This window comes from Xiphophorus maculatus, chromosome 11, assembly GCF_002775205.1.
Source record: "Xiphophorus maculatus strain JP 163 A chromosome 11, X_maculatus-5.0-male, whole genome shotgun sequence".
Taxonomy (NCBI): Eukaryota; Metazoa; Chordata; class Actinopteri; order Cyprinodontiformes; family Poeciliidae; genus Xiphophorus; species Xiphophorus maculatus.
In genome coordinates, this window is record NC_036453.1 from 14,533,596 (window position 1) to 14,547,958 (window position 14,363).

General features: G+C 45.5%; 1 protein-coding gene across 1 annotated transcript; it reads left to right on the plus strand.

Annotated features, from left to right (window-relative positions):
• Positions 1-1,545: 1,545 nt before the first annotated feature.
• On the plus strand, positions 1,546-14,026 carry LOC102229436 (stromal interaction molecule 1-like). The gene is made up of 14 exons (XM_023341791.1): positions 1,546-1,665; positions 2,335-2,472; positions 4,788-4,918; positions 4,986-5,100; positions 5,253-5,364; positions 5,435-5,550; positions 6,019-6,193; positions 9,830-10,007; positions 10,076-10,243; positions 11,049-11,149; positions 11,254-11,489; positions 11,607-11,693; positions 11,775-11,838; positions 13,407-14,026. Exons 2-14 carry the CDS (start codon positions 2,337-2,339, stop codon positions 13,855-13,857), a joined length of 2,070 nt encoding a protein of 689 aa, XP_023197559.1. The 5' UTR covers positions 1,546-1,665; positions 2,335-2,336; the 3' UTR covers positions 13,858-14,026.
• The last annotated feature ends 337 nt before the right edge of the window (positions 14,027-14,363 follow it).

Consider the following 14,363-nt stretch of genomic DNA (forward strand, 5'->3'; position numbering starts at 1 on the left):
TTGTTTCTTTGTTTTTCTCTTAATTTCTCAAGTTTTTTTTTAGTATTTCCAGTTTTTATTTTGTTTTATTTGTTGCTATTTGGTCTATTTTGTGTTTTAAATCAGTTTTCTGTTATTATTTTATTGAACTTTTATGGTTTAAAATATTTTCTGCTTAAATCGGACCAATCTGAGTTTTTTTTAACCATTTCCTGTTAATTTAAATTTTGATTTTCCATTTGCTAGTTGATCATTTTCTTGCTTTTTATATCAAACTTCAGCTATTTTTCAGTTATTTATTTATTTAATTTAAAATGTCAACTTTAGTTTTATTTTTCTCTGCAGCTTTTTTTACATTTTTAAATTTAAATTTTATCTTGTTTTTGCAGAAATTCATCCTTATTCTTCCATGTTTACTCAGGAACAACCGGCAGGGATTTGAACCCAGAACCTCTTTGTAGCAGCTCTTAATGTTTCTGCTGATTCTGCTGGATGTTTCGGTTCTTTTGGACTTTTGGTTAATTCTTTCTGACATTTCGATCTGTGTTTCTATTGTGTTACTTTTCACTCTTATTTTGTTGTATTTTTTTGTTTGTTTTATTTCTTTTTAAAATTTCTGTGTATTTTTAGAGGCTACTGTTGAACTGGACCAGTTTCGGGTTTTACCAGAACCAAACGGAGGTTTCCTGTTTCTGTGGTCTAGTTCTGGTTGTTGAGATTCATCTGGTTTAATTTGCTGGTTTTACGTTTCATAAACACCTTTATGTTTATGAATTGATTATGTTTATTGTTGTTCTTGGTTATTGTTTGTTTATGTTTCTTGATATTTTTAGTGTTTATGTGAAGTTTAAGTTTTATATTTATGTTTTTCTTAATAATCTTTTTACAAATTTTATTTCTTTGTGTTTGTTGTTTTCTGCCTTCATCTTCCTCTCGATGTTCTTACGGTTAGTTTAGCTTATAGCAGCTGAAATAAAAAGGAAAATGTTATAGTTCCTCCTTTCTTCAATGTTTTTTCTGATATTTAATTTTTAAAGATTCTTTGATCTTTAAAGATTCACGGAGCGGAAAAAGGTTTCATTTCGATATTTTAAAGCCAAACCTTTTAACCTGATGCTTGCACCGCCTCTGAAAGGCCACACGATGGCGCTATCATTCCGTTTTCTGAGAGTTAAATGCTGCCTTTCAATGCCGTGGGAAATGGGAGAAACAGAAAGAGAGCACGAGGAGCAGCTTTTCTGAAGTTTAAATACGTTTTAATTAACTAAATATTTACTGAACGTTATAGTAAATAAAACTGGACCGGCGGTTCTGCAGAGTTCTGACTCACTGGAGCAGAATCTGGATGAACGTCACATTTTTATGTTCAGAAGATTTGGACTCTGATTAGAGTCTTATTGCAGTATTTTGGATAATTTACCAAACCTTTACGGTTTAATGATGATGATGATAATTTCGGTTCACTGTTGAATCGGTCCAGTCAGGAACAAGGAACTCCATAGCCGGTTCATTTGCCGCTCGGAGTTCGGAGCTTTTCCCTGGTCCCTGAAGGCACCGCGGGCGGATCTTCTGCGGGTTTTTTTCTTCCAGCTGCAGTTTGTTGAGTCGCTGCTGCGGGTCGATCAGCCGCTGCCGAACCAAACCGACCGCACTGGACCCATGGATTAAAGGAGCGGCTCAGCAGAGGTGGGTGCAGCCGAACCGACCTTCACTGTCATGAAGGTGATGATGATAATGATGATGTTGGTGGGAAAGTGAACAGCTGTGTGACCTCTGACCCCAGATAAACTTTATTGAGTAGGAGACAGAGGCTGCAGATGACCGGTTCTGGTTCTGTTGCTGTCGGGCTTTAAAGTTCTGGCTCTGGTTCTGGTCCCTGAACGCCTCAGGAGCATCCAGGAAGTTTGGTTTCAGTTTGTTGACGCTCCTGCGACAGACTGGCGACCTGTCCAGGGTGAACCCCGCCTCTCGCCCGGAACGTTAGCTGGAGATAGACACCAGCACCTCCCGACCCCACTAGGGACAAGGGTGTTAGAAAATGGATGGATGGATGTTGACGCTCCGGTTCTTTAGGTTCCTTTCAGAAGCTTTGACTTCACTACCTGTCTCCAGGACATGTCCAGGTCCCAGTTTGTCCCAGTCTGTCTCATCATGTCCCAGTTTGTCACATTATGTCTGAGTCTGTCTCATTCTGTCCCACTTTGTTTCATTATGTCCAGTTTGTCCCAGTCTGTCTCATCCTGTCCCAGTTGGGCCTCCTACTGCCCAGGTCCAGACACAGTCCATCAGTCCAACCCGCTCTTATGAAACGCTCTTATTCTGAAAGGTCTAACAGCGCTTCCTCTTTCTCCTCAGGTATGGAGTGTGTGTGGTTGGTGTGTGTGTGTATGCTGAGTGTGTGTGTCGGGGATGACAGCGCATTGGACAGAAGTGGCCACGCCCACCAGGACCATCATCCCCTGCAGGTGGTTTCCAATGGCGACGCAGCTTCAGGTAAGAACATCCCATAATCTTATCCGTAGCTATCATGACGCCATGTTGGAATGAGTCAGAGACATCTTGACAGACAAGACGAAGATCTGGACATATTACATCATCATCATCATCACAAACATCAACAACGTAGCAGCCACATGATTCCTAATGAGCCCAAAATAAACCCAACCAGAACCAACCACAAGCCAATCAACATCAGTCAATCATTTAAATTAAATAAAAATTAATCCATAAAGTCGACCTCATCCAATCAGGACCAACATTCCAATAACAACCAACAAACAATAAAAATCAACCATCATCAACCACCACAGCATTTAATACCAACCAGTACCAATCATTATCAACCAGTACCATCCGATACTAACCATCATCCACCAGCCCAGCGTTCTACACCTTGTTGGTTTCTTTTCTCTGCTTTGCTTAAGTCAACCGTCATCAACTGGTAACAAATGATGCTAACTGATATAAACCAATACTAACTTACGCCCATTTGATTGGCAGCAGTCGGCATCTGATGATTGTCCAACTGGCACTTTAGACCAACAACATCTCAGCCACCATTTTCAGTTGGAGACTAGACCATAGTACTTGGCTAGATGGCAAATCCATAACTGTATGGTCAAACCTTGAGGTCCAAACCTTTTTATTTATTGTGGCAGAAGATCCAGACAATGTTAACTGGACAGAGCAACCCACAGTGGGCAATAATACTCAGACTTCAGTGCAACTGGCCACCCAGTGGTAAACGCGCATGCTCAAACAGTACCATGCAGATTTAAAAAGATGAGGCCTGGTGGCCCGCCAGGCTTATAAAACACTGGGGGGAAATCCTGTGTTTTCTAAATGTTCTTCAGGTGATGGAAGGCTGATTTTGGAACTGTCTTTACGTGGCTTTGGAGGTTCAGGTCAGAGGTCATCCTGATCTCTAGTTTCCAGCTGGAAGAACTGAAGCTGTGTGTATGTAGCTCTAGATCTATAAGTCTAGATTGTTCCTCTTTAGGTCCAACAATAATAACTTCAGTTTTGTGTCTGTTCAGATGGAGAGTTTTGACACATCCTCACATTTATCTGTTCTAAGCATCTGTTCAGTGATTGGATGGGGTCAAAGGTCACCTGGTGACATCATAATGTTGAGCTGATTGGTAGCCGTATTTCCTGTTACAACCTGAGCCAGTGGAAGCATAAAGGTATTGAGGGGTCCTAGGATTGAACCTTGAGGTAAACCACTTGTAACCTCTGACCTCTTTGATGAGAAGTTTCCTATTGAAACAAAGAAATCCCAGTTCTTTTAAGTCGGACTGGAACCAACTGAGTTCTGGACCGGAGAGTCTGACCCAACTCTCCAGTCCGGTCAGTAATAGGATCAACATTGAGGTCCAGCAGAACCAGAACCAGCACTGTGGTTCTCCCACAATCTGTGTTTATGTGGATGTGATTCAACACTTTGAATAGGCCAGTCTCAGTACAGCGGCAACCATGGAAACTAGACTGAAAGACATCAAAGCGGTATCATTCTGGGTTCTTGTGTTATTGAGCAGCTGCTGGGTTAGCAGAACCGGGTCCGGTTTGATGAGTCTCCTCTGTCTCGTTTACTCAGCATGTTTCTTTAGACGATTCTTCTACTTTCAACATCTTGCTGGATGTTAATCCAGTTTAACATCCAGCAGAACCAACCGTTTGTTAGCCGCACGGCTTATACCAGAGATTCTGGTTCTGGTTCATCAGGTTCCGGTTCCTGGTTCTGGTCTTCATTGTTCAACCAGGAAGACTCAACAGCACAGAAACTTGAGACTGAGTTAATGTTTGCTGAAGGCGACTGGGATCGTCCAGGATGTTGTTGGTTCTGACTCGGCCGGGTCCGGCAGCCCGCAGCATCGCCCTCCTCCGCCCTCCTGCTGGTGGAGCCTGCAGCAACTGTTAGCGTGGGAGCTAGCCGCCAGCAGCTAACCACAGCTTCCTGGAGATGACACGCAGATGATGTCAGAGGAAGTGAAGAGGCAACAACTGTGTGCAGGGTGCAACGCTGGCTCTGCCCACTCAGGAAGTGGAGGATGTGAAGATGGACAGATATATTCTCCTGTTCCGGCGCTGCGGTTCTGGTTCTGTCCCTGAACATTCCCTCCAAGTCTCTAGCAATAAATTGTAAATAAAAAGTTAAATCACAATATGATTATATAAATGAATTTGTTATGAAAATGATTTAAAGTATATTACTGTGCATTATTTAATGAGACATTTATTGAATTTTGTCCTTTTTGGCTTTCCATACACACATTAGTCTGATTCTGACGGTTCTGATGGTTCTGTAGGTCTGTGCGTTGTGGACCCGCCTCTCTGCGGCGATCAGAACTCCTTCCTGAGCTTCGAGGCGATCCGCAGCATCCACAAGCTGATGGACGACGATGCAGACGGCACCGTGGACGCCATGGAGACAGACGAGGTGAGATGGAACCGGACCCGTCCTCTGGACCCGTCCTCTGGACCTGGGCTGAAAAAGTTCTGCTCAGTTCCTCAGGGAGGATCTACAGGATCGCAACCCGAAAGCCAAGCACCGCAGCTTCCACCGGGCCGACCCGCACATCAGCCTGGAGGACATGTGGAGAGCCTGGAAGGAGTCTGAAGGTCAGAACCAGAAACTTCTGGGTTCAGAACCAGAACCTGTTGCTTCTCTGAGTTAATAATGAAGTCAGTATGATTAGAGGCTGCTGCGCCGGGCCTGGCCCTGGTCCAGTGTGTTCTGACGACCCGGTCCGGTCCCTGTGTTCTGTGTCCAGTGTATAACTGGACAGCGCTGCAGGTGGAGGAGTGGCTGTCCCTCAGCGTGGAGCTCCCTCAGTACGCCGCCGGCTTCCGCATGCAGCAGCTGGACGGGAAGGCGCTGCCAAGGTAAGTGCTCACCTGGTGGCTGGTTGGGTCAGAACCGGACCCAGTGTGACCTCCCTGTGTCCTCCCGCAGGCTGGCGGTGAAGAACGTGACTCTGACCGTGTCGCTGCTGAAGGTTCTGGATCGGAGTCACGCCCAGAAGCTGCAGCTCAAGGCCCTGGACGTGGTTCTGTTTGGACCGCCAGCAGGTCCAGTTCTGACGGCTCTGGTTTCAGTCTGTTAAACTCCTGTTACAGGAAGTGATGCATTTAGAATGTATTTATCACTTCCTGCTACATTTCAAAATAAAATCCCTTCTGAATGTGACGGCACATGTCTGTGGGGCTTTTATTTTGAAATGGATTTGAAATAGTTAAATAATCCAACAGTCCATCCAACCATCATCCATCCATCCTAAGCAGTGAAACATTTGTCCAGTGATCTGAACTGACGTTCTTCATCCGACTCAGTTTAGCTTTCTGAGATAAAATCAAGATAATCTCTGAAATCCATCAGATTATTCCAAACTAAACTCTTTAGCTGCTCTTGGTGCTCAAACCAAGCAGGCTCATTGCTCAGTGATTCTTCTGAAAACACTTTTAGGAGAATCTGATCCCCATCTCCTATAAACCGTTGTTTCTATGTGTGTGTGTGTCTGTGTGTGTGTGTGTGAGCAGGCCGGCAGAACCGGTGGAAGGACCTGGTTCTGGGCCTCTCGGTGCTGATGGCTCTGGGCGGCTGCTGGTTTGCCTACATCCAGACCAGGAAGTCCAGAGATGACCTGGGGAAGCTGATCAAGGACCTGGAGGGCCTGCAGAGGGCCGAGGAAAGTCTGCTGGACCTGCAAACAAAGTGAGTCCATACCAACCGCACAAACCGCGGGAACTTCAACCCGATCCAGAACCTCTAAGGTGTTCTGGATGCAAGGGAGAATTATTATTAACTCTTTGTTTACATCTGAGACTAGCTGTGGTTCTTCCCACCAGATGACTGTAGTTTCAGTTGATGAACTAAAGAAGTAGCTTTTATCATGAACATAAGGAGTCCAAACATTAAGCCTTGAGGAACTCCTGAAGAATTAAACCTTGATAAAACCAGTGGCGGTGTGATGGAAACCAGGACTAAGGGTTTTCTGCTGCTGAAGTCAGACAGAGATGAGGTCGGAACCAGAGGTGGCAACTGCTAGCTAAAAGCTAGTTGCGCTAATCCTAGAGCGCTAATCATAAACAATAGCTCTGCAAATGCTAAATTCTACACCCTCACTGTAGTTAGTGGAAGCTAATGCTAAAGCGCTAAATTCAACTTGTTGCAGGTGTCAATGACACAACATAATAGCACATCTCCCTCTACAGGATCAAGCTTGTTACTGCACTCCTTCCTGTACGGGTTGTAAGTAAGCTAGACTTATTTACAAAAACAAACCAGACATTATTTTTGGCCGATGATAAAAGCTAGCAAAAACCCTGACAAGCCAACTGAAATGTTAGCTTTGGTGTTGGTGCATTAGCTACAGTTCAGAGCCTTTCTGCTCCTGAAGCCGACAAGGACTCCAGGTTATTTTTAGCTGACAGCTACACAAAGAATTAGATGAAAATACTCCCTGCTGCAGCTAAAAATACCTCTGTGTATCACAACGCTGCGACCTTCCACTGTTACCATTGAAATATGTCTGCTGGCCTCTGTTTGTGTTTCTGAAACCATGAAATCTGATTTATTTCATAATTAATTGTAATTTAGATGATGACGAAGCCGCAGCCAGCAAAATAGTCCCGTAACGTGTGAGAACAGCGTCTGCTGGAGCTTTGTTTGAAATCCTTATATGGGCAAAGAATAGCCAGCAAGTCAGCCTGCAGCTCTCACACACAGACACACACACACCTGTCGGAGAGGCTACTGTACAGCAGACTGAAGCGTGTTGCAACATGCTGATTTCCTCTGGGTTTTAGCGAGCTGCAGCCCTCAGTTCCTCTTTTCTGCAGGAAACGGTTCTGAAAGGTGTGAGGAAAAAGAGGAGTTAGAGACGAAGATGTTCCAGATCAGTTCGGCAGACGTTGAGGCGCAGCCTAGCAACAGATGGATAACAGCTTGGGAAATTAAATCCTTCTGAAAGTTTTCCTCTTGACTTCCAGTTTAGCACCTGAGCACCTTTTCCTCTCAAAATAAGGAACTAAATATGTCTCCTGGTGATCTTTATGAGTTTGTGTTGACCCAGACGCCAGCATAAATTATGACATGGCAGCTGGTTAACCTGAAAACACGAACAGGAACAAAACAGAGGAAGAGAAGCTAAGGTGGACAAAACTACAATAAGCTAAGCTAGAAAGAATAAACGAAAATAAAATAAGTTGTGATGATTTAAGATAAAACATGAAAAACCAGGATACATTAGAATGAGTTAAATAAACCAAGTTGAGTGACGCAAGTTAAGTAATAAAGGTAAAGTTAGCTAAACTAATGGAAAATGTCAACTAGAAAGCTAAGTTTATGATGTCAGTATTTTAAACTGTCGAACTTTATTTAACTGAACATGAAAGTAAATTATGCTTTAGGATTTTTTTCTGAAAAACGCATCTAGGGGAAGCCAAATGTTTTCAAAGTTAGAAAAACGCTAAACGAAATATTAGCTCCTGTATTAGTATATTATTGAAAGTGTGCCCCCTGGTGGTGGACCATGAGGAGTTGGGTCTGTTTGGGTTTGTGAACTAAAGTTTTCCTAAATCCTGGAAGGTTTTGCTCCTGAACGTTTTTCAGATGACAGACTCCTGTTTGTTTAGAAATGTTTTAACGTTTCTCATAATGTTTGAATAAAGGCTGTCAGTCTGAGCAGCAGCTGCTGCTCCTGCTGCACCGCCGTTATTTTCAGCCCCAGCACAGCTGCTGATTGTCCTGAACAGTGAAGTGAAGCCCGCAGCGCTGAGCCCAGCGGTTCTGCTGCAGCTCCCAGTCAGCTGACGGCCGGCTTCAGTCTGTTTCCTCTCTGGGATAGTTCAGCTGCTTCGTCTCTGTCCATCATCTCCAGAAATAGTCGCACACATCCACTTCCTCTGCAGACGGCGCCACAGCTCCCACTGCAGGCAGAGCACAGACTGGTTTCCTGCTGTTCAGAAACAGAAAAATAAATATCTGATCAATTTCAGCTTGGATCAAGAAACGATCCTTCAGAAACTTGTGTGACGTTTCCCCAAACCTTATCCAAATCAGACACAACTATCGTCAAACGTTTTGCTGCGTTTGCTTCGAAGATATTAATAAAAGTTCAAAGGTCAACCAACCCCCACACTTTTACTCAAATCTTAACAAAATTGGTGTCAAATGTTTGATTTGATGTCATTTGTGTCGCCATCATTTTAAAGATATTTACAAAAAAGTTACCAGATAACAGCATAACAGTTCTCCATTTTCTCTAAACGACCTCTGGTGGTTTAGAGGTCAACCAGCAGACTCTGGTTGACCTCTGGTGGTCAACCACCATTAGACAAACTAAATGTTTTTCTGCATAAACATTTGACACCAGTTTTGTTGGATTTGCAGAAGGTGGGTGAACTTCACTCAAGGCTGAACAAAAGAAAGTGAAGCATCAAACATCAGCGTATTACCAGCTTTGTCTGGTTGTTGAAAAGCTCAGAGTTCTCTGATGTCAAACCAAAGAGGAGAGACGGCCTTCAGTTTCAGACTCATACATGAAACAACCAGCAGCCTTGGTCACAGGATTCCTGGTATAATTACAGTGAGGATCAACATTAAATGTCATTATTAACATTTAATTACTGACAGAATATTTTTTGGTGCTGTGAGTCAAAATGGCCGACGACCAAAGAGTCCAGCTGCGCCTCTGCTCATTCGGCTGAGAAGAGACACATAACTGAGAGTCATCAGCATAGCGGATTATTAAAAATACAGAAACAGACAGAGCAGGTCGACCTGAAATACCAGGGAGACTGAACCAGGACCCTGAGGGATGCCAGACGAGTTAAGATGATAAAAATGAACATTTAGAAATATGTCATGTGCTTTAGCTGCGTCATTAAAGGCTCCTGATTGAATCAAGCATGCTTTATAAGGCAGCGGTTAGGCCAGAATTTCCATGGTAACGATGACATCACAGTCTTGAAAAGAAATTAAAACTAACATCGAATCAAAAGTGAGATTTCTCTAGTTCTGCTTTTGAATGTGTGGCTTAGAGACAAACCTGTCAAGTTTCGGACTTGAGAATACGGAGACGTTGCCGTCTGGTGCTTTTGTCAGATTGGGGGCGGGGCGGATACTGACACGGGAGCACGGCGGGAGAGGGAGGTAAAATACGGTAGTTTCCCAGAAAAAAACTGCAGAGTGGACAGGTATGCTTAGAGAGCCAAACCTTCTGGCTCAACCTTCGCTCAGCGCCCCCACATGGCCTGACAGAGAAGTGAAACAGGAAGTGTTTAATGTTGCAGTGTGTGCTCCTGCCAGCAGGGGAAGTGTAGGTTGCTGACCTGCTGTGTCTGCCAGGCTGCGGCGGGCGCAGGAGCAGCAGCACTGCGTTCAGGTGGAGAAGGTGAAGGTGGAGGAGGAGCTGCGGAGCGAGATCAACTCGGCCAAGCGGGAAGCTCAGCGGCTCCGTGAGCTGAGGGAGGGATCTGAGAACGAGCGCAGCCGGCAGAAATACGCCGAGCAGGAGCTGGAGCAGGTAAAGCCCCCTACCGGGCGCCGGCCAATCAGAGGAGCCGACCCTCACCGCCTCCCACTCCCCCACAGGTCCGGACGGCGCTTAGGAAGGCGGAGCGGGAGCTGGAGTCGCGGGCACGCTGGGCGCCGCCGGAGGCCCTGCAGAAGTGGCTGCAGCTGACGCACGAAGTGGAAGATCAGCATTACAACAACAAGAAGCAGAACGCAGAGAGGCAACTGCTGCAGGCCAGGGAGGGGGTGAGGGCCCCAACACAACACAGGCTGAGGGCCCCAACACAGGCTGAGGGCCCCTACACAGGCTGAGGGCCCCTACACAACACAGGCTGAGGGCCCCAACACAACACAGGCTGAGGGCCCCAACACAACACAGGCTGAGGGCCCCAACACACCACACACCGCAGGCTGAGGGCCCCAACACACCACACACTGCAGACTGAGGGCCCCAACACAGTGACACTACTGTCGTGTCAATTAGCTTGCTAATATTTAATTAGCAAGCTAATTACTTAGCTTATTAGCTATATATTTAGCATGGAAAAGTTAAATATTTACTTTGAGTTCCAAAGTAAATATTTATTTTGTAAACTAGATATTTAGCCACTGATCTAGATATTTTAATAAGCTTATTTACTTTGAAACTAAATATTTAGTGAGCAAGATATTTAGCTTCAAACAAAATAAGTATTTAGTTTGGAGATAAATGCTTATTTTGCTGAAATTAAGTTTTTAGTTTAAATTTGTGAACTTTATAAATTAATGGTGAAAATATAACTTTGAATGAACCTCCATTTTGTTTCTCCTCTAAGAGGCTAAACCTAAATTATTGCTGCTAGTTGTTAACTGTGTAAGTAATGTCCAGAGTCTGTTTGCCAAAGACCAGACCAATATGACGGACAGAAACGTTTGGGTTTATCCTTCTGGTTGGGTTTCTGTTCTGGTCCAGTTTAATTTCCAAAGAGTCCCAAAACCTGAAGACCCACTGTGGGTCGGTGATGACATCGACCCAACATGTTTGCAGAAGACGCCTTGCTTTCTGTTGCAGGCGGAGAAGATCAAGAAGAAGAGGAGTTCTCTGTTTGGAACGTTCCACGTGGCTCACAGCTCCTCACTGGACGACGTCGACCAGAAGATCCTCTCAGCCAAGTGAGTCACATGACCCACAGCCAGCTGGTACCGTAGCTGGTACCATAGCTCAGGTCCGGTTAACAGACCTTTCGTATCGTGTCGTTGCGGTTTGGTTTGGACAGACAGGCCCTGGCTGAGGTAACAGCGGCTCTGCGGGAGAAGCTCCACCGCTGGCAGCAGATCGAGTCTCTGACCGGGTTCTGTGTGGTCAACAATCCGGGTCTGGGAGCCCTGGCCGCCGCTCTGAACCTTGACCCGTCCTTCCTGGGCCTGCGACCTCCGACCCCACAGAACCTGCTCCTGTCAGACGACCTGGACGACATGGACGAGGACATCCTGTCTCCGGGGACGTTGCAGTGTAAGCCTGACAGATTCTTCTTCTCCCAGTCTGAGTCGGGCTTAGCAACGGCGCCCCCTGCTGCTAAACGGGAAGTCAGCTGACCTCTGCTTCTCTCTCCTGATTGGCTGTCTGTAGACGCAGCCTGGCAGATGGACCGGCGTGTGAGCGACCTTTGGCCTCTGAGTGGCATCACAGACACGCAGTTACCATGGAAACAGTCAGGTTGACAACCATCTCTGATTGGTCCTTAACCAAATAAATAAAAGCACAGACTCAGTGTAACTCTCTTCCTGTTTTCTGCAGCTCAGAGTCTGATGCCCCTGCGGCAGAGGGCAGGAGACCCCGGGTTGACGTTTGGCTCTCAGAGGTTAGTTGAGGGGCGTGGCTTATCTCAGGGTGGGCGTGGCTCGTCCACAGAGTCCCGTCCTCCAAGTGGACGCCCTCGGCAGAATCGCAGCCTCTCCATTGGCCAGATAGAGTTCCTTCCTGTGCTTGCACCGCCTCTCTCCTCCTCCCTGTCCCACCCTTCCATCGACCTCACTTCCTGTCCTCCTCAGCCAAACTCTTCGTCTTCCTCCTGTGCCCAAGGCTCCGCTCATTTTTCTGCTCCGCTTTCCCGATGTTCTCACTTTATCCCTCTGGATACTGCGCCAGACCTCCAGACTCCAGGGGGCGCTGTGGCCAGCCAGAGGCAGCGCTGTCGCTCCGGCAGCTTGGGGTATTCTTCTTCTTCTGTTTTATCACTAATGTAATGAAAACGGGACAAAACAATGTGAAACCAGTCAAACCAAGAAATTTTAAGATTTTGCTAATTTAACCTCCATAGCTAAACTTTGATTGATCGGACATAAATTTTATAAATAACACAAAACTAAGTTTATAAATTTCTTACATTTTGAACCTTCAGTTAATGTCAATGATAAAAATAATACATTTGTAGAATGAAGTGAGAGAAAAACTACATTTTAATCTGAAAATTATTGCCCGAGTCTCATGTTTAGTAAAGTTCATAAATCATCTTGATCTCGTCTTATCAGAGTTAAAGTGAAAAACATAAACACAAATTTAAAATCAGTCAATGATTGATTAATGTTGTCCACCCTGAGTTACCAGTGCACACCAATGACTGGTTGTCATAGTAACATCTCCTGCACTATGTTGATACCAGTTCCAAGATGAACAACTTCTGTCAAAGAGTGCGTTTGATTTCTAGACCAGAGCAGTTGGTGAACACAGCTTTCTTTCACTGTTCAGCAAAAACATTTCTGGTTCTTCCTGTTCTGATCTTCCTGTTCTGATCTGTCTGTCTTCCTCTTCATGTCTCTTTATTTGGGTCGTTATTAGATGGCTTAATAGAATGAATGCAAGAGTCTTCCCTGGATCCCAAGGGTCTCCAAATGACCCCCAGTGTCTCCCATTGATCACTAGGGAATTCCATTGACCCCTTCTGTCTCTAGTTGACCCCCGGGTTCTCTGAAGAACCGCAAGAATCTCCCATTGACCCAAATGACCCCTGGAGTCTCCCATTGACCACTGGGGAATCCCATGGACCACTAGGGTCTCTGATTGACCCCTAGGGTCTCAGAATGACCACAAGAGTTGCTTTTGAACTATAATAAATGGGACATTCACCAACAAATTAAACGTGTATTGATGATTTTGATGATGGCATTGGTCAAAATGTAATATTTGTCACTGATTTCTCAATTGTTGACTGTATGTTGTTTTTATGACTTTTTATTTTTGTGATGCAGAGCACTTTGAATTGGGTTGTTGCTGAAATATGCTATCCAAATAAACATGATTGAGTCTCCAGTTGACCCCTAGGGTTTCTAAATGATCACTAGAGTCTATGATTGACCCCTCATTTTTCAGAGAACCTGGGGTGTGATGAAGACTCCATTTCTGATCATCTCCTCCTCCTCCTCCTCTCAGGGACATCATGAGCCGCTCAGACTCTGACTCCGCCCTCGCTCTGTCTCTCAGCGAATCACGCGCTCTGCATCACTCCAGGCCCCATCTTCTGGACTCCAGGCCCCACCTCCTGCAGGATCAAAGCTCTGCCCACAGAGGAGGAGGAAGAGGAAGTGGATGTCTGGAGAAGAGCTCCAGCCTGGTGGAACTGAGAGGCCCCTCCTCCTCCGCCCTCACCTCTGCCTGCTCCACCCATTCCCTCTGCATGGCCGCGGACGACAGCGCTGCCTTCCTGTCCTCGTCCGCCTCGTCCAGCTCATCCGGCATCGGACAGGGAGCCGGTGTCCAGCCGTCCAACCTGAGGAAGGACAGAGCAGACGGTCTGGAGGTGTCTGTTAGCCGCAGGAAGAAAGCTTTCTACACCATCTTCAGGAAACGGCGGGACAGTCCGGACGCTGTGAGCCAAAGATGAAGGCTCCCGGGTCAGGATGGAGTATCGTCTTCATAACCCAGGGAAGAGGAGGAGTCAAACACCAGTGAGGAGCTCCACTTCAGTCAGCAGCTCCACCATAAACTCTTATCTGTGAAAATCCTTTTCTGCTGTTGGAAAAATTAAGACAATAAAACAGAAATGAAATATTTTTCTTTTTTTCCTCATTTCTTTGTAGAAACATATTTTAAAGAATGAAATTATTTATTCCCTGCAGATTGTTTAGATTCCCAACCTGTGTTTTTTTTTTTTCTGTAAATGTTTATTCAGTTTCTTGCACTTTTTCTGGTTTCAGTTGGAAAACATGCAGCTGCTCCAGATGATGGATATAGATTAAACTTTTATTCACTAAACGCGTCTCTGAGCCATTAATCCCAGTTTAAACAGATTGAACACATTATGGTGAGAGCAGGTGATGAAGACCTCCTCCTTCTCCTCAGGGCCGAGCTTCCGCTGCCAGCAGGTGGCAGCACTGAGCCACACACTGA